The 25,014-nt window shown below is 38.2% G+C and overlaps 1 protein-coding gene across 15 annotated transcripts in view; it reads right to left on the bottom strand.

The window, feature by feature from the left end:
- ptprfa (protein tyrosine phosphatase receptor type Fa) overlaps window positions 1-25,014 on the bottom strand; it is a 172,969-nt gene that overhangs the window by 5,491 nt on the left and 142,464 nt on the right. For 8 of the 15 annotated variants that reach the window (XM_043241099.1, XM_043241102.1, XM_043241103.1 and 5 more), the window contains 13 exons: window positions 24,851-24,932; window positions 23,232-23,447; window positions 18,046-18,203; window positions 17,368-17,379; window positions 16,790-16,902; window positions 13,165-13,197; window positions 12,464-12,561; window positions 7,696-7,819; window positions 6,927-7,102; window positions 5,387-5,506; window positions 3,968-4,122; window positions 3,603-3,888; window positions 1,489-1,667 (listed from right to left, as the gene is read on the bottom strand). In XM_043241099.1, the coding sequence (XP_043097034.1) occupies window positions 1,489-1,667; window positions 3,603-3,888; window positions 3,968-4,122; window positions 5,387-5,506; window positions 6,927-7,102; window positions 7,696-7,819; window positions 12,464-12,561; window positions 13,165-13,197; window positions 16,790-16,902; window positions 17,368-17,379; window positions 18,046-18,203; window positions 23,232-23,447; window positions 24,851-24,932 (1,752 nt within the window). The remainder of the gene's footprint in view (window positions 1-1,488; window positions 1,668-3,602; window positions 3,889-3,967; window positions 4,123-5,386; window positions 5,507-6,926; window positions 7,103-7,695; window positions 7,820-12,463; window positions 12,562-13,164; window positions 13,198-16,789; window positions 16,903-17,367; window positions 17,380-18,045; window positions 18,204-23,231; window positions 23,448-24,850; window positions 24,933-25,014) is intronic. The other 7 variants (XM_043241101.1, XM_043241114.1, XM_043241115.1 and 4 more) reach the window with 3 other exon arrangements.

Below are 25,014 nucleotides of genomic sequence, written 5' to 3'. Positions count from 1 at the left end.
AATATCCATTTTTTCCAGGTTTCCATTCACAGGAAATTCTTCAATAAAGTATTTTCAATGCACAATCCATCAAACGGACTATACTGCAAAAAGAAGAGATTGCATACAAATAAGCATGTCTTTCACACGAACACCATCCATACTACATTAACTATACACACTCGTTCTGAGGCCATGCTTGTATAATTAGCACTTATCTAATTAGCAGCGTCATCATTCTTCTAAACTGCTCATTTTGACTTCCAAAGAGTAAGGATCGAAGGATAGGACATGATGACATGACAATTAAAAAATAGTAACAGAACAAGGCATGTGGTCAGCTAAAAATAATTTGCTAAATAAATATTATTATAAAAATAATATACATTTAAAAATATATTATTTAAATTTAAAAATTAAAAGAATAAAGATATATTACTACTGCAGTGATAATACTGAACCATAAAAGAAACACAAACAGGTATTTATTATTATTATTATCATTTAATGAATAATAATAATAAATATTCTATTTTCTTACTAAATATAAAAAATAAAAATGTTACTATTATCTAACATATTGTATTATAAAATAATTTTTTATTATTATTCATTTTACTTTACTCAACAGAACAACAGTAACATTATAGTTATTTATCATTATTGTTTATTATCATTATTTATTCTTAACCAATGCACTTCTCATTATAATTTTAAAGGCATGTTAGAAGTGTCCCAAACTCACAGCACTGGTGAAGAGCAGCATTTACTGTTAACCGAGACACTGAATCACGTCAGACGACATGTTTCTATAATTAATTCACAGCCTTTGAAATCCATAGTTTAGGCCGGAAGATCTCTCTGATACTGGTCTGTATGGATTTGTACAAATATAAACGCTGGGAATGTTACTGGTGGAATAATGCCTTAACCCTTGACTCAAAGCCACTGTAGTGTGAGCGTTTATCTGTGTGCATCTGTGATGGATTGAGCTCTTCATGGAGACCGGTCTCCTCATGACGGGTAATCCTTTTATTTGTGCGCTGAACTGTGTGCATCACCTGTCAGCTCGGGGCCGCGGGGCCGCGCCGATTCCCCAGTGCTGATAGCACTCTAGTTATGGACAGTCCTGCCAATAAGAACAATTTGTCCTGACAACTAGCAGCACAAAGGCAGTAGACATGCAGACGCAGACTTCCGAGACGGGCCATGACTCTGAGCTGTCACATCCAGCAGGAGTCAAAGAGACGGGGGACAGTGACGGAGCAGCACCTCTTTAGAAGAACACGCCATCTTTCATTCGATTTCTCCAGAGCCACGTTCACAGTTGGTCTCAATTGGTTCTCAGATCTCCGTTTATGACTTCAGGCAAAATTCTGAGTTTAAGATCCGGCTCCCTTTCACTTCAAGAGCGAGTTTAGATTGAGTTAGCCGCGCCGCAGGACGTTAAATCGAAACGACAGGAAGTGGAATTTACTGAATTGCATTTGCGAGCCTCGATTTACATACCTGTATCCGTCGATGAAGCTGGCGTTAATGTAGTCGGAGCCTTCCACGCCTCTGATTGGCTGCAGACACACACGGCTGGACTCGAAGGGCATGATGTTGACCAGTCGGTTCTTGAATTTGTTGCACGGCAGACTAGCGCTGATGAATCTGGAGGTGTGTGCTTTAGAGTTGGCCAGTTTCTGCGGTGAGGAAAAAGTTCGAAAAAAGAAAGGATGCATTAAATTGGCGTTTTACATAAATATTGTTCTTTTGAACTTTCCATCGACCGGAATGATATGAATGATGGTTTCTGCAAAATATGAAGCAGCACAACTGTTTTCAACGTAATCAGCATATTAGAATGATTTATGAAGGATCACGTGACTCTGAAGGCTGGAGTAACAATGCTGAATTTCTGCTTTCATCACAGGAATAAATTACATCTTCAGATACATTCAAACAGAACACAGTTATATTAAACTGCAGAAATATTACAGAAGTTTTGATCAAATAAATGCAGCCTCAGTGAGCGGAAAAGGACAATTGCTGATTAAAAATGACATTTTAGTCTTTTTATGTCTTTTAGTTTTAGTATTTTTAGACATTAGACATTTCATTTGTGGGTTTTGAATACATATTCCATAAACTATGTTTTTTTTTAAACACCAGCTTTTTGTGTGCATCTTATCTGGCATCATTATACTATATAATAATCCATTCTAGATATTACATCCAGCGTTGGTCATTAATTCATGAAACAGAAGCAATGCTCTGAATTCAAAAGTTAAGCTCAAGTTCAGTATTCATGGCATAACACTGATTACCACGCTGAAGCTCAGAAGCGTTTTTTCCATTGTCAACATTTGACATCTTTCTTTGGGGGAAGGATGAGGTGTTTTGAGTGGCTTTGTTCTCAAACTTCAAATGATACATGCTCTTTGAATCTCAGCATGTCACCAAGATGCATCATGGGAAAAACAACCCATTAAAATCATTCATGTTGCGCAGGGAACCCCACTCACAGCTCTGCCTGCACCAGCCCTTCAGAATCACCCCATCCTCATCTGCTGCTGAAACAACATCAAGCATTAAAACCTGATTACATCCTCGCCGGATCTATGACGATCCTGCACGTAAAGCAGCTCTGAGCCTCGTCATCCGGGCTGTGAAGCGTCTCTGAGGACAGCTGCTGTATGTTAAAGGAGTGTTTTCATGCATGTAGCAGCTAGAACTCTCACCACAGTCACAGATATGGCCTGTCAGCCTCTCCATCAGCACCGACTTACTGTTTAAGCGGTCGTAATGTGAACTTTAGCTTTGGTTAGCGTGTGTCTTATCTCTTTCTGTGGCAGTTCTAGTGTGCCATTACTAAAAATGAAATGAAGCTTAACCATTACAGATGAGAATCATAAAGAAATGACAAATTCAGATTCTACGCGATCATTTCCGTTAAGAAAAAAAGGATGTTTTTGAATAAACACTTGCTCTTGATTCCCATGCAGTGTTATTTATTTACAGTTGAATTTGGTAACACTTTACAATAATTCATTTGTTTACATTAGTCCACATTTTTAAATCTTAGCTGATGTAAAATTATTTATACACACGTTTTTGGTAATGCATTTTTTAAGTGTGACCTTTTGTTTTTCAGTTTTTTAGGTTGTTTTAAATGTTAGTTTCATTTGAGTAATTCTGTTCATTCATTACATTTTATTTATTTCCAGTTAATTTAATAATCAACGGTATAATGTTTACTTGAGCTTAACTTACGTTTCATTACCAGTGACCAACGCTGATTTTAATACCTAGTAATTTAAGTGCTTAAGCTTATTTCAGTCATAAGAATTAACTATTTGTTTTGTTATGATCTAATATTTATATCTCAGTATATTCCATCTGTATTTCTATTATCAATAAGCCAGTTCCCAACCCCAAAAATGAGGTAAGGAAAACATCCTCTGCATGTTAATCAGATATTTTAACTAACAACGAGGCTAAACATCAAACACTTCTGATCGGCTGTGATTTTTTGCCATCATGCTGTGTTTTTTGTTTTCAGTGAGAAGAGAAAAACCGACACGGGAACCCTGTTGTGTCGTGGCAGGTTAGCATGAAGTGTGTGTGCGTTTTCTGACCTTAAACTCCAGTTCCATGGCGGTGACGGTGTCCCCGGGCGACACCTGCGTGAGTTTCTGGATGTGTGTGTACAGGCTCCGCGCAGGGACCTCGGTGTTCCCGCAGGTGGCGGCCTCCAGCAGGGCCTCGTGGATGAAGATATACTGATCTTCCGTCTGCACCATGTAGTTCCTCTGAGCGCGCATGCAGGTCACGTGACCGTAGATATCCACCGACTTCTCGTGCTTCATCCGCTCCAGCATGGCCTCTATGACGATAAAACAGCCTGTCCGACCCACACCGGCGCTGCGGCGGAAAAAAACACAGATGTAGTCAATTCACAGACAGCACGCTCATAGATAAGTGAGCAGAGATCATGCAGTACCTGCAGTGCACCACCATGGGTCCGGCGTCAGGTGGGTTGCAGGCCTTGACCCTGCGTAGAAAGGCTAAAATTGGCGTGGGGTATTCGGGAACGCCATGATCCGGCCAGGCCATGAACTGGAACTGGCGAACTTCCCGTTTCTCACTGGATCCGTTCTGTTTCAATACATTCAAACCAAAAATGTCTCACATTACATCACAGTTTATTCACTGTAGTTTAGAAAATGGTCACAAAGCATGATAAGAGATGAACTGTGTCATTTATCTAATAATGTTAGATAACTTTGATAGAAAGGTTTGTATTGAATTACAATCAAGCAAAAATTAATCAGCTGTTAAATTAAAGTAGATAACACCAATTACCTAGCAATGCTTAATTTTGTTCACCGTGATATAAAAAGTTGGCATTAGCACTTAAAGAAAAAAAAAAACATTTAAGGCAAATACGTTCATCTCAAATTTTGAGGTATAATATGTCATAGTTCATTTTATTTCGCTATCCTCACATTTATGCACTATAGTGTACTGCACCCACTAAAAATATTATATCTGGTGTCCATATAAAATTATATATTTATAATTCTAATTCATATTTATAATACATATATAAAATGATAATTTTTATAGTATCAATCTCCATCCACATTTCCAACACAAACTAAACTGCAAAAACAAATCAATCAGAAATCATTAAGGCTGTAACATCATAACTACAGGCTTGTTAACTTATGACTGTAACTTTTAGTCGTATTTAGTATTTATCTGGCCTATCCGAATGAACATGACGTGGAGGTTAACTAATCACATCACAGGTCTTTGCAGAAACAGCCTGTGTAATTGTAAGGGTGCAAAAGCTGAATAAAAAAAGGGAAACTGTTGAAACTGTTAGAACTGCCCTGTGGCGTGCATAAACTATGCAAGTAAATTATATTGTAAAATATGATAAGTTAAATACAAATGTACAGTCATCATTTAATCTACTATAAAATCTTGTACAATTGTTATAAAATATTTTTCTAATTAAAAAAAAAAAAATATATATATATATATATTTGAAAATGTTGCTAACTAGAATCCTAGCAGGCTGTAAATTACCAAGAGGCAGTTTTGTTTCCTACTGTTAATTAAATTTGGATGCTTTTGTGGAACTTTTTCCATCTTCATTTATTCAGATCTGCTGCGCAACATCTCAAAATCACAAAAAGACATTTTCAGCATTAATGAGCAGAGGCTTTATTCATTCGTGTGAATGCAGCGGATCTGACTGTTTAAAAAAATGTGTGTCAAACATAAATCAAAACGAACATCTAAAACCTCTTTTCTGGTTGTTTTGCGTGTAAGGTTTTCATTGCATAATATTTTTCAACAAAATAACTGCTGGTACGATCAAAAAAACGAAAGAAAAATGTCACACACAGACCTTATAGAGAGCGAAGGTCCTGACGCTGTATGTGGCTAACTCCACCGTATCCAGCATAGACACTTGAATCATGCCGTATGTCTCTGTTCCACGACTCGGCCAGTACTGATCACACTTCACCTGCAATCACACACACACACACACACAAACATCACACATCAGGGACCATAAGAGCACAGGAGTCGGGTGAGAGGAGGCCAGCTGAAGCTGAAGCAGGCCTGCGGCTCTCGGGCAGATGGGGGCATCACGCACCACAGACCGGACAGAACTGTGCCTAAACCTCCGGCTCTGATAACACACACGGGTCACATACTGTGAACACACACACACACACACACACACTGAGCACAGAGGGCTGTGTGAGTAATGGCCGGCAGGTCTGGGGTTGAGATGCATTTGTGTGACCCATCTGGGCTTCCGTAAACACTGCTGTCCTTCTTCAACAACGAACAGGTACAATCTGTGCACTTATTCAAGCTAATTCATAAATATGGCTGATTCTTTTTCATTTTCATTTCATTTTGAGGATGTTCCTGGTGTCCCTTTATTCAAACCTTTCATTTGAATTAAATTAGGAAATAAAGGCAATTCCTACACACGATATCTTTGTGAACATTTCAACAGGATATTAATACATTTTTGTGTCTTTAAGAAAGTATGCTAGAATGAAACTTAGCAGAAAGATAAATAAATAGAATGATAATTAATCAATAAATATATAAAATGACATTGCATAGTACTGCTCTATAATACTGGCCACTATATCAAAAAACTATGATAATTATCATTAGGTAATGTAACACTTTACAATAACATTTACATTTTTAATATATTAGTTATGTTGCTACTTTAGTAACATAAACTAACAACAATGAAATATACTTCTAAAGAATTTATTAATGCTGATTTCATAATTTGCTTATATATTATTAAAAACTTAATTATTTTAACAAACTTGGGCTAAGATGTACTAATGGGATTAATCTATACGTGCTGCATTTCTTCAGTTGATATTATACAGAAAAATAACACGATGATGAATCGAGAGGCACATCATTTCATTAGAAAGCTTGCATTAAATCACATTCATGTATATTGAGACTGACCATGTGGAGGAAAAACAGAATGACCATCTGGTCACACGGCAGGTGAGGGAACATGTGACGCCTCCCTCTCTCACAAACACACATGCACACACATCACTTCCTGTTCAACAGTCCTAAGAGGACACTTATGCTCGCTTCCTTTCGTATGTAATTCACAGGCAGAGCACGTGTTTGCTTGTGTCCACGAGGTGTTTGGGATATTATCTGATATCCTTAGGGGGCAGAAACTCAAAAATTATATCTGAAATGAGAATTTTGAACTGTTCCTGTTTATTTAATTCCAAATGAATCGCTTTAGATAGTTCATTTAAGTCCAATACAGTCTCCTGACAGATGATTTCCACACCATCTGGATCTCTCGTCGTGAAAAAACCCCCATGCCTCTCTCTCTGAGACAGGAAAAAGACAATACGAGATGACGAGTGAAATCTCACCCTGCTCTTCTCCTCCAGTCTGGTCATCATGACGATGGTGCTGGTCCTCTGCTCCCACACCATCCTCCAGAAGTCACTGAACGTCTCGGGCAGAGGACCCTGAGTGGCGATGTAGGCATTCTGTTTGCGGTAGCCATCGATGTAGTTTCCGTTGATGTAGTCGCTGCCCGGTACACCTGTGGTTCAGAAGTGCATGTTAACACACAACCACAGTCTGAGAACTGAGCGCTCATTGTACTCATGGCCTTGGTGTGCCCACGTGGAATCTGCACACTTTTATTATTCGTTTTCGAGTTATATTTTAAAAGATACACCTTGAAACTATTCAAAGCATTTAATAAATAGGCATGATTTCGACTTGGCGGCCTTTCACAGAATTCAGTGGGCGCTGATCACACGTAGAGCTGGTCATCGCTGAACGGCTTTCTTCATTTCGCTGCAAACGCTGTCGTTTAACATTTATGATGTTACAAAAAATGTAAATTTCATATAAATGCTGTTTTTTATAGAATCTTGAAAAAAAATGCAGCATGAAACATATTCGGCAGCGCAACTGTTTTCAAAATCCAGCTTTGATCACAGGAATAAATTACATTTTATCATCTATTCACTTAGAAAATACTCGTTTCAAATGCTAATATTTCACAGTGTTACTGTTTCGCGTTTTCGAATGAAATCAATGCAGCTTTGGTGAGCAAGAGAGACTCAAAAATGCATTAGAAATATCACGGCAGACCACTCACTGCCATCGATGTGTTTTTGGACTCACCATCAATGGGGGTCAGCACGACTCTGGAGTGATCGTAAGCGATGACGTTTGCGTAGCGGTTCTTGGGCTTGTTGACCTCCAGGTTGGAGTTTTCCCAGGTGAACTGCTGGCCGGGGTCAATAGACTGCAGAACAGAAACACAAAATATGAGAAAGTTTGCTAGAAAGCTTAACATCGCTGACAGAACAAAGGAAGACAACAGACACAATATCCTTTGAAATGATCCCGTCTGAATACTAAACGCCACATGAGAAGGAGAACATGTAAAAAATGTTTTATATCATTCAAATTCTCTGCAGACTGTTTTCCAGCAGGTTTCCTAAACACTCCTTTATGCCAAACCACAACATGTCTACTGAATGAAAACCTGCTTTACTCTAACGTGATTTAGTGAAACAGGATATCCAATAAGAAAAGAAGATAGAGGGAAACAGTATAATTTAACGAGGAAACTGATTGGAAGCTCGTATGACAGGTGACTAGAGGGAAGGGGTTTAAAAATAAGAGGGTTTGGTCACATCGGCTAAAACCTGAAGTCATTCGGAGGTGGAGCAAGCTTCATTTCATTCTGATGAAAGTGTACAAAGCCATGGAATAATGTGCACCAATGAATCCTTCATAATAAGATGAGTCTGGCACAGCAGGAACTGATGCTGCAAAATCTAGAAGACACAACACACTGTCAACCTCTGCCATGACCTGCCCACGATCACGGCAGCCGGGACCTAATCCAGCCCTGCTGTTACCATAGCGATGAAACAACGGTCAGAGGGTGAGGTTCAGATGCCTGCATCACATTAATCAAGTTCTAAAATGCAGAACCATTAGCAGTTATAATAAACAAAACTTATCAACTATATGAAACATATAATGCCCTTCTAAAGCTCGGGGTCAGTAAGGTATTTTAGGGTCGATATGAATCATATGCTTGCCAATGTTGCATTTATTTGACCAAAAACTGTAGCATATTTTTGGGTAACATTTCATTAATTTTGTGCAATTAATTGCCATTAATCACATTGCTATGCACAAAATTCAATAATGCATTCAAATTGTGCACTTTTTTTATTTTGAAGGCGATAATAAACTTGCTCGGCTCTAATTATTACAATTTAAATGACTTGATTTCTATGTGAATTTAGGTTAAAATGCTATTTATTCCTTGGATCCAAAGCTGAATTTTCAGCGTCATCCTTCAGAAATCAGTCTAATATGCTGATTTGCTGCTCAAGAAACATTTCTATTAGTGATGCTGAAACTAATATTTTGCATTTTTTCCACAATTCTTTGATAAATAAAAAGTTAAAAAAATCTATTTGAAATAAAATAATACAATTATAGATGTCTTTAATGTCACTTTAATGCATCTTTGCTGAATAAAAGTATTGATTCCTTTAAAAAAGTCTTAATGGGCTGAATGTTTTGAACGTGAACTGAGAATGCTCTTAAAATACGGTGGATGAGGACATGCACAGTTCAATCTAAGGGCAATGTGACGTTCTTCTAGATGTATATGAAATGAAGAGCAATCAAAGACTAATCTTCTGTCTACTAACAGATGGATTATGAAGAACCGCAGAAGAACAATCAATAATCACTACACACCTGCCATACTGCAGATGATTGTTTGTCTGCTTAATCTGTCTAACAGCACAATGTGTTTTTATTATTTGTGCATTTGTTTGTGGTTATGTATGATTATGTGTTTGTGATGAGGATTGTATTGATCTCTGATAAAGGCGGCTTCGGTGCGTTTAAAACAAACACACACAAGCCTTACGTGCTTTCTGTGTTTCTTCTCTTAGCATTGCGTGCTAACCTGACACAGTAATATTCACAGCAAGCGCTCTGGAGTTTTGGAGGCCGAAACGCACAGCTCGTCAGAAGAGTGTGTGTCGAGTTCTGTGGGTTTGTTCGTAAAACACAACTTCTATTTCTTGGACGTGCATGACACCTCTCCAGATGGCACTGATGGATTTGTCCCATGATACTAATGCTTCTCTGCATCCACCATCAGTTCTTTCTCATCCGTATGTGATAGTGATATACATGAGGAGCGGTGCTGCAGACCGCTGGGTTTGTGGTGTGAATATAACATAACTCTGACCTACAGTACCTTAAGTCTCTTGAGCGATGAAACAGAGCAATAAAATATTCATCTGAATAGCACTTAATCTCTCTCTGTCACATTACGAAGTGAAATCTTTTCCCTTGTTTCTATCTGCTATATGGGTGGCTATTCGTGTCTTATTCAGGAACACGTGTCTTATTCAGCAGGTCGCTTGTTTTTTTCCTGTTAAAAACATCACAGGTTTTAATGCAGGTGTATGTGTGATCTAAAAATGTGTTGTCCTTGTGTGCTGTTAGCTCTGTCCTGATCTGTGGTTGCTCTCCACTATAAAAGAAGCATAAATATGGCAGAGCACTTTTTAAAAAATGTCTCTAGAAGTGAAATACATTCAATAATTTAATATAAAAGCTTCAATGAGCTTAACTAAAGGTCTGTTGGAGTAATTCTGCATCAGTTCACGGTCAGTCTAAAAATGTTTACACTTAAAATCAAGCTGTTCACATAATAATAATAATAAGAAGAAAATATCTGCTCATCTAAGCTGTATTTTTATTACACTTACAGTAAAAATAACAATAATATTACAAAATCACTAAAAAAAATGTTGGTCCTTGTTGTATGTTTTGATCCATTTAATGCATCCTTGCTGAAAATATTCATTTGTTTTAAAAACCTTTTGAATTTGAGTGTATATTAAATATAATGCATGCTGTACTCAGTTAGGAGGACTTTCCTACGGATGACAGGCACACACTGATCTATCTCTATCTTATTATTTACCTACAGATATATTACTTTCTCTCCATCTTCGTACACAACTCCCTCCCTGTCTTTATCGGTTTATCCTGTTAGCTTCTTTTGTATTGTTGTTTAATGTGAGCCATTTGGCGTTTGATTAGATCACTGCTGCTCCCTCAGTATTTGATGTCTATATTAAGGTCTTGATTGTTTAAGTACTCAAAAGAGCTGCTCAATATACAATAACAGCTTAAGAAGACAGCAGAGTCCCGCCCCTTCCCAAAACACACACACACACACACACACACACACACACTGCAGGATTAGCCGTCTAATAAAGCAGGTGACTCTCACACTCACTACACTCCTAATAGAGTTGTTTCCCAGCTTTAATTTCAAGCTCTGGCGATCTGGATACTGCCTGAGATGCTGATGTGGCCATGTGTGTGTGTGTGTGTGTGTGTGTGTGTGTGTGTGAAAATCTGTAAATCCAAGTGTAGGTTGTAGTATTATATAGCTGCACCAGTTTTTAGTGTCACCGCAGCACATTTGAGTAATGAAGAGCAGTACTTGTTCACATGAGATGTTGAAGAGTTCACATTCATGCGATCTTTCAGAGATTTGTACGGTGAACACATTTAGCTTTATTTAGCTGTAATGGCATAATCCCAGCATCAGACAGTTGCCACAGGCCTTCCGCTGACTGTCTGAATGATTCTGCACACAAGATCTGGCTCAAAATGAACACTTTCTATACGTTTACCTGGCTTTATGTGACTTCTTGCAGCGGTTTGGTTTCATCAGTCCACCAAAGGTCATATTTTAACGTAATAAGCTCTTCTAATCGCTGGATTTTTTAGTTACTTGTCAGTTTCTTTAGTGCTTCCGTGATGATCACAGATCAAATTGGTCTATCACAGTGGTTTTAGCTATTTCAAATAGATGTGTGAAGCATAAAAAATAAATAAAAATGTTTAATTGATAGACCAAACTAGCAATGAAAGAGTTCACTTTCATGTCTTAAACCACATTAAGTATTTACAGAAATAAGAAAGGGGTTAAAGGATGACTGTTATTACATACTAAAGTTCAAAAATGTAAGAATTGTTAATGATTTTGAAAGAAGTATCTTTTGTTCACCAAGGCTGGATTTATTTGATTAAAACTACAGTAGAATAATAATATTTTTAAATATTACTGCAATTTCAAATAGCTGTTTTCTAAGTGAATATATGTTAAATATGTTTCTATGAAAAGCTGAATTTTCAGCATCGTCACTCCAGTCTTCAGTGTCACATGACACATGGTCCTTCAGACATCATACTAAAATGCTGATGTTCTGCTCGAGACACTTTTCTGATTACAATCCCCATTTAAAACAACTGTGTGTCGAATACGTTTCTACATTTACTTTTCATTCTTCTTCGATGAACAAAAAGTTCTAAAGAACAGCATTCATTTTAAAAGAGAAATCTTTTGCGACATTAGCGACGTATTTACTGCTACTTTTGATCAATTCAGTGCAGTCTTGCTGAATAAAAGTATTAATTTCTTACCGAAGCCAAACTTTTGAACGGTTAGCGATAGGATTAGCTCAGTTCAACCTATGTGCTTTTGGAGCCCTATTTATAACTGTTCTGCTTTAAATGTTCAGCCATAATAAATCCGCTGTCTCTTTTAGTCTTATCTTCACTGTCCTGTCCTACAATTTACATGTTCCACACGTGCAGATGTAGGCCAGAATAAGCACAAATGTTTTCCAGCTGCAAGAGTTATCCATAATAGATGTGTTCTCCTCCCCTTCGTTGTCCTGATTTATCTTCCTTAAGACATTTTTATGTAAATTGCTGATGTTTGTAGGACGTCAAGCAATTATCCCTCGGTGGCTTCAACAGAAGGTATTGAGGACAATTCTCCTCAAGGTTGCTTAGACGGACACTGTGACCAGGGAAGAGTTACCTCATATTCCTGGGAGAAGCGTAGGCCGTCGTTGGCTTTCAGCCGCTCGATGTGGTCAGCCAAAGCACAGACAGAAACTGGAGGGTGTTCCCGCATTCCTGCAGGGAGAAAGAGAGGATGAACTGATAGCAGAGATTTCTATTGGCCTGTTTGGTTTTGCTTGGCTGAACTGAGGAACAAACACACTTTGGTTCACACAGTTATTAGGCTTTTGGTAGATGGGCACACATGAAAACAACCCAAAGCATGAGAGAAATAGAAGGCGAAGGAGAAAGCACTAAGCTTTTAGCACCATGCTATGTGCTAAGACTAGCGGCAGTGATGTAAGCGGTGAACGGACATGCTCATTGGCTGAAATATGAACCGCTTCCGGGTCAATAGCAAGGTGGCGTGAGCTGTCCTGTACAATCAAAATGGCATGTAAATGACACCGGCATATTACACAGAAGGACTACAACCTAAGCACACGTTAAAAAACAAACAAACAAAAACACAGATTGTTTTCCCTCCCATCCCACATCTGCTCAACTGAGGTGTTTGAGACGGACAGCCTGTGGAAAGGACGTGAGAGATGGTGAAGCTTTAACTCAGAGCAGCCAAAGTGGTGGAGGGGGCGTGGCTTTGGTCTTGATGGACAGGGAGGAGGAGCATAGAGATGAAGGTAGTGAAAGTTCACACAGGAGCGCAAGAGAGAAACTAACTTGAAGTGCTGGGGCAGCTGAAGGCACTGGAACCTGCAGAGAGAAGATGAGGAGGGACTGTGATATATGCCACTTACAGAAGAGAGAGGAAGAGGAAAAGAGACAGAGTGTGTGCAGAAAAGAGCAAAAGAAACACCCACATGGAGCGAAAGACAACATGAAACTGCTTTCCCTACATATTTAACCTTTGCAATATGACATAAGTTTTCTAAGTGAAATTAAATATTCACTGCAAGTTCTGTCATGAAACTCGATGGCGCATTCAGCTCAATCTGATATAATCACATCATTATTCACATGGCACATCTGATTGGTTTGTTTCACATCAGCAGCCAATGAGTTTGCTGCTCAACATTCATATTCTGGGCTAGTGCTTGCTGTAGTGTGCTTCAAAACCCTCCACCTTCCCCAGCTCCACCCGTGTAGACCTGCAACAGGTAATTTGACATATATCATATATAGAGGTTATTTTATATGTGCTTTATGCGCAGCATCAGTATTTCTTACATGCTCACAGCAGCATGTCTGTGGATGTATCGGCAGTAGCACGCTTCAGTTAGTAAATATACGCCATTTCAAAAAAATTGGGATGTTTGATATTTTTTGAAAGAAATTACTCACTGCATTTATTTTTACAATTCAAACTATTTGTTTTGAATTTAATGTAATTTATTCCTGTGATGGCAAAGCATCATTACTCCAGAAATCTCAATGAACATTTCTGATTATCAGCAATTTTGAAAACAGCGGTTTATACTTTTTGGAAACCGTGATACTTTATTTTCAGGATTTTTTAATAAATAGAAAGTTTGAAAGAACAGCATTTATTAGAATCAAATGTTTTGCAACATCATTAATGCCTTTGCATTTGATCAATGTGAAGCATCCTTGATAAATGATGCTATTGCTTTCTTTAAAACAATATACCTACTCTAACTCTTGAACTGCAGTGTCAAGGTCAGTTTCTATATCAACCTTCCAAAGAAAGAACTGAAGCTCTGCAATCTCAGAATTGAAAGGCACTTTTTCTTCCTTTAGTTCACATGAAAGCTCTCGGTTCACAAATCAAGGACTGGCTTTCAGCATGTCAAAACACAACAGGATGTTTAAATTGCACCTTGTGTATCACAATATTCACTGTTATGACACGGCCCAAAGTAAGAACGAGGCACTGGCATATAGTTTGCACGTCTTTAAACACAGTGCCTGAAACGTCAAACATTTATCTGCAATACAAACAGCCTTTATCTGTGAGGTAAGCCATTTTTACATTTTCAAAGTGTCCTGAAGCTTTTTGAAACACAAATTCTGAACTTTCACAAGTAAACAAACAACAACACTGGTAGTCTGGTTCCTCATTTGAAGATTCGCAAGCAAGGAAAATCAATTTCCATGGCAGAGAAGTTGACATGAATATTTCTCCCAGTTTCGCCATGAGAAAGATTGCGCATCAGTCGAGCGCTCGCAGCCCAACAATCTGACATAAGAACATGAGTCACTTTGCAACTGAAGCAAAAGCAGATTCTTATTGAAGTCAGCAAAATGTCTGAGCATTCAGAAATTTCCCCTGAGAGAGAGAGAGAAAGAGAGAGAGAGAAAGAGAGAAGAGCAAAATATGGATTGAAAGGAGCGAGAAAGAGAAGGATTTTCTCCAGTGAATCATCCTGTTTAATTCTATCCATCAAGTTCAAAGCTCAGTCTAAACCAAATGAAGCTATAGGATGTGATGCCTCCCTCTCTCTCTCTCTCTGATCTCTCTCTCTCTCTCTCTCTCTCTCTCTCTCTCTCTCTCTCTCTCTCTCTCTCTCTCTCTCTCTCTCTCTCTCTCTCTCTCTCTCTCTCTCTCTCTCTCTCTCTCTCTCTCTCTCTCTCTCTCTCTCTCTCTCTCTCTCTCTCTCTCTCTCTCTCTCTCTCTCTCTCTCTCTCTCTCTCTCTCTCTCTCTCTCTCTCTCTCTCTCTCTCTCTCTCTCTCTCTCTCTCTCTCTCTCTCTCTCTCTCTCTCTCTCTCTCTCTCTCTCTCTCTCTCTCTCTCTCTCTCTCTCTCTCTCTCTCTCTCTCTCTCTCTCTCTCTCTCTCTCTCTCTCTCTCTCTCTCTCTCTCTCTCTCTCTCTCTCTCTCTCTCTCTCTCTCTCTCTCTCTCTCTCTCTCTCTCTCTCTCTCTCTCTCTCTCTCTCTCTCTCTCTCTCTCTCTCTCTCTCTCTCTCTCTCTCTCTCTCTCTCTCTCTCTCTCTCTCTCTCTCTCTCTCTCTCTCTCTCTCTCTCTCTCTCTCTCTCTCTCTCTCTCTCTCTCTCTCTCTCTCTCTCTCTCTCTCTCTCTCTCTCTCTCTCTCTCTCTCTCTCTCTCTCTCTCTCTCTCTCTCTCTCTCTCTCTCTGTCTCTCTCTCTCTCTCTCTCTCTCTCTCTCTCTCTCTCTCTCTCTCTCTCTCTCTCTCTCTCTCTCTCTCTCTCTGTCTCTCTCTCTCTCTCTCTCTCTCTCTCTCTCTCTCTCTCTCTCTCTCTCTCTCTCTCTCTCTCTCTCTCTCTCTCTCTCTCTCTCTCTCTCTCTCTCTCTCTCTCTCTCTCTCTCTCTCTCTCTCTCTCTCTCTCTCTCTCTCTCTCTCTCTCGTGTGTGTGTGTGTGTGTAGTTTGAGATTAGCTGGCAGGTTCGGTGTCCTTCACCTGACAATGCTGCTCTGTGAATAATGTTTTGTCTTCACACTGAAGCTGCAGCTGAGCCTGATGTCCATAAATCCAGTGTCTCTTTCTGAAGTCTACATCCAAACAATCCCAAACCACGTTAACCCCCCTGGAGGCGTACTGGTTAGTTTTACCATGAATTTATGCACTTTTTGGAGCCTCAAAATAACAGCCACTATCCACCGGCATTACCAAGCTTGGAAGAGCCAGGATACATTTTAAAACAATTCTGACAGTGTTTGAAAGAAGAAAGTCATAAACACCTAGGATGGCTTGGAGGTGAGTAAATCATGGGGTAATTTTCACTTTTAGGTGAACAATCCTTCAATGGAGTATGTTAGAAACTAGGCTGATATCAACTAGAAATGAACTAAATTCTGTGCACCTATTGGATTTATTAAAATGCTGTTGCTTTTTGTTTTTTTGCAAAACGTTTTAGTTGTTTTTATAATTTTTATTAGCCGCTGTTAGTTTAATTAATTTTTTTACATGTCTATATTGTTTAATTAATTTTATTTCTATTTAGATTTGAAACAAGAAATGTTGCTTTGTATGTAAATGTAGCTAAAAAGTTTTTTCTAAATATTAAAAATATTCTAAATATATATATGAATTTCAGTTCAGTTCAAGTAAGACTTTTTCATGGTTTTAATTTTATTTATTATAATATATTCACCATATTTTATGGGCAGGACACTATTATTCATTGTGGATTTCACCCATATTGTAATAAAAACCTACTGGTTACTGTATATCATAAGGTACAAAGCACGTTTTAATATGGCTAATATAAGCTGTAAAATATGCAACCACCAATTTGCCATTCAGCAATATTAAAAACACATATCTGTTCAGTGTTTTTTATCCTAGGCTTTCAAGAATGGCCCTTCGGTAGGCATCACATGGAAAGTCACACTGGTTTCAAACACAGCTCTGTATTTTGACGTACCTTGAGTTTGATAGTTGAGCCTCCTCATTTCCACGGGGTCAGAGGAGTGGGCCAGTAAATGATCTTTAACTCCCGCCGAGTGCTCGTCTTTAGTCGAGGGAGAGGAGCGCTTCCTGTGCAGACAGGAAATGACATCATGCATGAGCATAAAAACACAGAGAGACCAGGTGGATGTGTAAATCTGCAAGATATTTCTTTACAATAGGGTTCATTTGGTTAAAAAATAAAGCACTTATTAATCCTAATTAGTCTTATTTACCAATACTCTCTTAATAGTTATTATCTGTTAATATTATTTAATGGATCTGAGCTCGGACATTAACAATGAGCGATCGCAATTTATTAACTAACATTAGCAAAGATGAATAAATATGAATGTCTTGCTCATTTTTAGTCACTAATAATACATTAACAGGACTTTACAGTAAAGTGTAAAGTGATATTTCCCGTGTGTTAGCATGTGTTAGAGAGCAGCAGCACTAATCTGAGCTCAATTAAACTCTTCAATTGCCTCTCATTAAACAGCAAACACAAACAAGCGTTTATTATCTGATCAAAGAGAGCCGCTCGAAACCCACCTCTCCTGTTTGCTGCATCCCACAGAAAGAGACGAGAAGCAGAGGAGAGAAAAGAGAAAATGTCACAGGAAGAAAACGGCACAGACTCTGTGTGTAGGGCGAATTTGTCAGAAATGTGGAAATGCCATTGCTGCTAATGAGCTCCGATTCGAGCTGACATTTGCAAAATGAGTTTTCTTTTCACTCAACAGACATCTAACTTGAACTCTAGGCATTTGATTCTCCTGCACTCTTCAATGGGGCCGAACAGATTCGGTCGTAATTGAGAAGAGGGGCACGTTTTATCTGAGACTTGGACGTCATTTGGGGAGATCAGATTTTTTGATACAGCAGGTGTGTTATCAAATATCATTTTTGCAGTCCAGTTCAAAAATATATTATCATTATTTGATCGTTAAAGTTCAGGAGAAAAAAAAAGAGTGTTCTAAAGAAAAAGAAACTTAAATTGCTGACTGTCATAGTGAAATAAGATTTCTTGACTTTTTGATTTTCTGCTCTTACATCGAGTCAGCAGTGTCTCTGAGAGAGACCGGCTATTTATACCTGACAGGAGGAAGTGCAGTAAACTCTAGTTTGCTACGCATGGCGAAAAAGAAAATATGGTCACTTAAGCAGAATGCAATACATGCAGTCTCGGTGCTGGATGAATGATTGTATTGTTCAGTAAAGTAATAGTACCTCTTGAAGAGCAGGATGGCAATGACGATGATGATGATGAGGACGACGGCCAGCACCGGTCCCATCACCCACAGCATCTCTGGGTCCTCAACGTGACGGGACATCCCGCTGTGGAGCTTCACCATCATGGGATCAGAGTAAGGGCTCACCGTGAACATCTTATGACGGAGAAAGAAAGGACAAGAATTACTTAAAAGACATTCATACATATTCTTTATTATAACTACTTTACACATTAAAGTAAAATAAATAAATAAAACGCAACACAAATAGAAGCAAGGGAAGTATGCAGCAATAAAATACATTTAATCCGTGATTCAGACTTTTTTTTTTGCCAGTCAGATCCCTTCTTCCTATTTTTTATTTCATATTTCAATAATTTAAAACCACGTCTGCGTGTTCGTGGTTCTCTGATGTTGGTTAATGGTCACATAACATCCAAACAAATCTAGCAATTTGTGATAAACTTATGAACCCCCGGTTTGGGAAACCCTGTAAATGAAAACTCTCTTAAATTTAGGTTCTTTGAAACTCATGGATTCTTTAAAAAATGTATTTATTTTTTGACAACCCTTTAGCCCAAAATATTTTAACTTAACATTTCAGTAATTTAATTATTAAAACATTTTTATTTTTAGCAAGTGTTTATCAGTGTATTTAAGTAAATGTTTCTCTCTCTTGTAAATTTTACCTTTTATGATTTGATTAATTGTCATCGACTCAAAATCCCAGCTTACTCTGGTCATTAGAAAACATTGCATAATGCTGTTTCTTTATCATTTGGTTAAAACTCACCTATATAAGCATGCATACATGACACACACATACACACACACACGGATAAATGGATATAAATGATGTGTTTATATAATTAAATATGTCTATAAAACTGCAAGGTAATAATTAAATGACACTACACACATTATTGTAACGCTTCATTCAGACTTTATAGGATGTGATTAGATGTTGTCTTTGGTGTTGTCTATGACATCTATAAAAATGCTAAAGGTTGAATTTTGTAAGTGTTTTTCAAGAGGCAGTCAATGCGCGTGTCAACACTGTCACTGTCAGCCTCAGTGTGACGTTTAATGACATTCAGTGATCACATGCAAACTGAAATCTATTGACGGGTGTTTGAGCAGAGCAGGAGGAAAACCTTCACATCTTCAAAGTAGCACAGAAGTCAGGCTCCTTCCACAAATGCTGGCAACTAATCGTCTTAGTAACACCTTTTAGACAGCACAGCGGGGCGCAGGAGAAAGAGGGATGGAAACAGGGAGATAGAGGGAGAGCGAGAGCGAGAGAAAGGGCCGAGGGAGGGGTAACCTCTTCCATCCCGCTGAGAAGCGGAGGATACGCATCATCAACCAAATCCCATCAGTGCTACACCTTCTGCATTCCCTCTGGAAGCGACACCAGGAACCACAGAAACCATCGCTGCCCAGAACTCATTTACAGCAGGGCAGCACAAACACAGAGGCTCCGAGGAGCTCGGCCCAAAATGAACACGTCTCATTCAGCTTTTGCAACACAGCTTCTTTCACGGTTTGGAAAAACACTTTCCGAATTTTTATCATTTTCAGTATAAGTATACACTTTCTTGAATGAAGATAAATTAACTTGAGGCAGAAAATGATTAAGCCTTGTTAATGAATGATTAATTATTAAGCCTTGTTAATGAATAAATAAATAAATCAGTTCAAAATTAAGCAATTTTATGCTTAAAATTGCTGGTGGGTTAAAAAAATGACCAACTTTTTGACATTTTTACTTGTTTTTAGCATGAACATGCTTACTTTTGCAGTGTATAAGGGTGAGTGAATCACTTTAAAAATTCATTCTGAGATAAGTTTATCTCAATATAAACACAGATTAAGAAAACATATGCCATATTTAATTTGACACATCTGTGAGAAAAAACCCTAAGGGAGTTTTTTTTCTTAGTAGCCGCTCATTGCATTGCTCAGGAGACTTTTTAATACATAAAATCAGATGCAAGTCTACAGTTGACATACAGTATAAACGTAGAGCTACAAAATGAAACGCGGAGCAGCTAAGACAATTTATCAGTTAAGTTTATACAGAGATGTATTTTTCTAAGCCACAGACAATACATTGTTGAGATATCTTTGCAGATACTGTACTACATACTTTGTATGCTACTGTACTGTATAGTTTGTGTCAAATTAAATCTAGCCTCCACTCTGAATGAATATTTGTGTGCATCCCGATTGGCTTCCTGTTCATTCTTCTGCATTTATCCAAAGCAAAAACACTCCTTTCACAAAGCCAATGACTCTAAGTTCATCTTTCATGCAATTATGTAAGAAATGAAAAAGCTGTGATGACTGGATGAGCACTCATCTGGCTGTAATCTTGATGAAGTTGTTTGCTCAGAGGGACGGGTGAGTGTGCTAATGTGCACGGCACATCATAAAACTAAGTGGATCAACTTTCAGGCTGTAAATCATTTTAAATGCATGTCCACCAACTCTTTCCACACTGAACAGCTTTGAGACAGTACAAAACCTCCTAGCAACACCTTTGCAGACCCCTTAAGGGCTGATTTACATACAATGTGTCTGTCCATTCCACTGTGCTGCTTTCCCATTGTTTTTCTATATAAACACGCCAGACGCTTTAAAAAAACACAGCGCTCAGGTTAAACGAAGCTCAGCTTTTAAATGAATTCATTTACGACTCATTATTGTGAAACATTGATGCTTTTGGATTTAAATTTGGAATTTTAACGAAATGCAATGCATTGAGAGCGCTGTTTTGTTCATGTTCGTTTCGCGATCGCGATAGTTTCAATTCTGATAACTTGTCATTGCTGGGGTTGGGTGACGTTGTTCAGAGAGCCGTGTAAAGCGCAGCAGAGCTTCTGTCTGATGGTGAGCTTGGGCTCGGTGCTACAGGTCAGAGACTATCAGCCCCGCAAGACCCGTTTAAAGCACTGGCCCAGCAGTGGAAAAGACAGCTCACTTCTGTTTCAAACACATTTCTAACACTGAAAGAGCGTTTAACTGCTAGGTTATATAGTAAGAATTTAGTACTTTCTCCTGTTTTATTGTTGGTTTTCTCTTTATTTAGAATAAGGATAAAATGGCAAAGAATGCATGTAAATAAGTTCAAACATCAATTCAATATCCTAAATATTCCTGAATATAATGAATGATTCTACATAAAACCCCAACAATGTGTTAGTACCCCAACTTGTCAAACACAGCTGTCTAAACAAAGAATTTCATGTTGTTTAAATGTTAAGGTATGATTATTATTTGTTGTTTGCTAATTTCATTAAAAATTATTTTGCTGTTTTATTATTATTGTTAGTTATTTGTTGTACCGTGATGTAAAGAGCTCATCTTTTAACATTTGTTGGTAGTTATTAGTCACTATGTCACAGGTTTAGTGTGTCTAGTTTTGAGGCCTAGACTACGTTTAACAACTTATGTCCTTTTTCTGGATATTTTAGTCTTGTATATATATATATATATATATATATATATATATATATATATATATATATATATATATATATATATATATATACACCTAGAATTTACCTACTAAACAGCAAAACTTTTTCAAAAAATTGTTCTTTTTTCTAAATGTTTACTGTATAAATTAACATAAGGCTACTGCTACTACTTGCTTTTATTTTGGTGCTTTGTTGTGAAGACCTTTAAGTTTCTGTTTGTATTTGACTAATGTGTTTCTCAAATCAAATGGTGAAATGCTGGTGATTTGATTTGAAGAGGTTTAGGAGATGAAGTTCATGCGTTTATGTCACACCAGAGCATCACATGTGCTTCAGTGTGTGTAGTAGACACAGCGGAGGTGCTCGGTCACACAAAGACACGCAGGACATGCAGACATACTCCAATAGCATCCTCTGTGGTTAAATAACCAAAGGCTCTAGTCTAATTTGATTGATTGTACAAGCCATAGTCTTCATTTATCTAAAAAAAGGCCATCTTTTTGTGACTGGATACTATGATTGCACATTCTGGCTACAGTCACAGGGCTCCGGATCTGTCGAGTTGTTGTGATCATCATCTCTGTCTCTCTGTGCAACAGGACTGGGAGAGAAATCTGAGCGGAGAGAGAGAGAGCGCGCTGTGGGAATCTGTCAGTGGGAAACTTTTACGGTGATCCATTTAATCAGCACTACCTCAGACGGAAGCACATCCCACAGCTTGAGTAATGCATCTCTGACTGACTCCAGCCACTATTTACTGATGCATATTCATGCGTGTTTTGATTTCTGCTTCACCTCTCCTCCATCTCTTCATCTGTAACGCTCAGGTCTCTCCAGCATTAATGATAGCATCTCTCTCTCCTCCGCCGTCACACTCTCTGCTGATCTGCCGCAGTCCTTCATGTGATGTCTCTTTCTCCTTCTTTCTTTCATCTCCTCCTCCTCTAATCTGTTTTTCTTTAAGTGCTGCGGTAGTTTTGCAGTCGACCTCTTTCATCCAATTTCACACTCGCTAGTCTGTTTACCAGCCCACCGCAGACTGTCCTTTCACAAGACCCTATCATCCTCTCCTCTTTTTTTCCTCTCTGATCCTCTCCTTTCATTCTTTCTATTTTAAGATTTAAATTTACGATTTGAAAAGAAAATCAGACTGAATATACCATTGGTCAGATCACTGAGATGCAAAAAAGTACAGTACAACATCTAAACATTGTGATATCGAGATACATTTACTTGAGATGCAAAATTACTATTAAGTCTAAGACATTATATATATATATATTATATATCATTTTATTTGTATGTATTTTAATTTTAGGTACAATTTTAATCATTTTGATACGTGTCAATTGTATTAAACTGTTTTTAGGGTTTTTTTGTAGTTTATTTTTTGCAGTTGTTTTGTACATGTTATTTTAGTTCATAAAGTTAAACTAAATGGGAAATGTTACCTTGGAAACTAGCTGACATAATTTAAAGTTTATATTTAGTTATATTTATTTATATAGTATAACATCTGTGTGTTATTCCCTTCTCTACAGGCACCGAACGTCTTCACAAGTATAGTAATGTCAGTAAATTTGGTCTTTGTGGGAACATTTTTAGCTCCCCGTAAGGAAACAAGAAGGTTTTTTTGTAAGGGGTAGGTTTAGGTCAGGGGATAGAGCATTTTGTCGAAACCCACAAAACTTGTGAGACTCACCGAGTCCCGGTCCTTCAGTGCCGCCAGTACAAACGCCCGATACTGCTGCTGTCCTGGTAGAGGCTTATTATAGAAACCGTTGTAGGTTTTCTCGTCCCCCAGCACAAAGGTTTCTGGAAGATTCTCCAGCTTGGCAGCGATGTAAGGCCGCAGGAAGTCCTGAGTTTGTCTCCTCCTCCTCTTTCTTACACCTGAGTCTCCATTACTCCCCAATAGCTAATAAATCACAGAGAACACATCACATTAAGTTCATCAGTTAAATGACAAACAGTGATGTACAATAATCATTCATGAATATATAAATAAAAATAATAATTCATAAATACAACATTAATGCAATTATATAAAGATATGTAAATTGATGAATTTGATCACAAGTTACAGTACAGACTTTTCATTTTAATTCTTCTTTTGGAATTTCTATTTTAAAATATGCAGTTCTTTAGTCGTAAAAGTATCCTGAAAAAACGTAGTTTCCATAAAATTATTTAACATACTGTATATTAATAGTAAGATTATTAGAATCAGCATATTAGAAGTATGCTGAAAATTCAGCTTTGGTCACAGGAATAAATTACATTTTGAAATATATTGCGATAGAAAACAGTTGTTCTGAATTGTAATAATATTTCATATTTTTGCTGTTTTTACTGTATTTCTGGTCAAATAAATGCAGCCTGGCTGAGTAGAAGAAAGCTCTTTCAACAATTCTTTAAACAATGACACCCACCCTCAAACTTTTGAACAATTTATACCGGCCAGCAGTCCTCTAAGTCTGCGCTGATTGGCACTTTCAGTCCATGAAACAGCTGGACTGTGACCCAGAGGTCAGAGGTCAGATATCAGCCCCAGGTGCTTCAGTCACAGGCATCATTAATTCAATTGACACACACACACACACACACTTCCTCCAGTACCTTCATGTGTCTCTTTTTTTAGACCACTTCCCGTTTCTCCATCCCTCACTCTTTCTCTCTTTTTCTTTCTCCCCACACCCATAATAACCAACAGAGTACTGCTTCTTTAGCTTTAGTAAAGCACATTTGGTGGAGACTGAATCAAATCCAAGGGCGCAGGATTGCAGCTGAACAAATGGGGTCTAGCGGCAGAAAAAAGTAGGGCTGCAGCGAGTATAATATCAGCGCGGTGATAAACACCAGCACAACACACGATCCAATAATACACCTCTCATTTGACTCGGCAATGCTCATAAATAAGGGGCAACTCGGGGGAGAACGGCTGCGTGAAAATGGGCTGTTTCAAAATGCTGGTGACACCATTGTGATTTTTACAGCGCCGCTGCATTTTGATATTCAGTAGGCAGCACCTGAAAAGTTTCTCCTATTTTGCAGACAATACTTTATTGAGAGCAAGCAAACTCATGAGAAAGCAGAATTGTGCTGGAGCCGAAAGCTCAGTAGTAATAACAAAAAGGCAAAAATGCCAAGAGAAGCTCTTTAAGAGTCCTCAAAGTGCCTGAGTGTCTCAACAATGCAGAAGAAGAAAAATAACGAGTGGAACAACAAAATAGTTGCATCGTACTGATGCATGATCATAAAATAAATAAGCAGTGTGAAACATCTGTTCATGTTATTTGTATGTGATCCTCACAAGCTCACCTCATCCAGATCCATATCCTCCGGGTTTTCCCAACGCCGTAGAGTGGATGTGGTTACTGGCACCACCACTACATAAAACCACCTGAGAGGAAAACAAAGAAACAACAATCAGCTTTTCCTTTCCATGCAAATAAAGTTTTTAACGTTTCTGAAAGAAGACTCTT

Source organism: Puntigrus tetrazona, chromosome 6 (genome assembly GCF_018831695.1).
Source record: "Puntigrus tetrazona isolate hp1 chromosome 6, ASM1883169v1, whole genome shotgun sequence".
Classification (NCBI taxonomy): Eukaryota; Metazoa; Chordata; class Actinopteri; order Cypriniformes; family Cyprinidae; genus Puntigrus; species Puntigrus tetrazona.
This window is presented reverse-complemented; position numbering and strand designations above follow the sequence as displayed.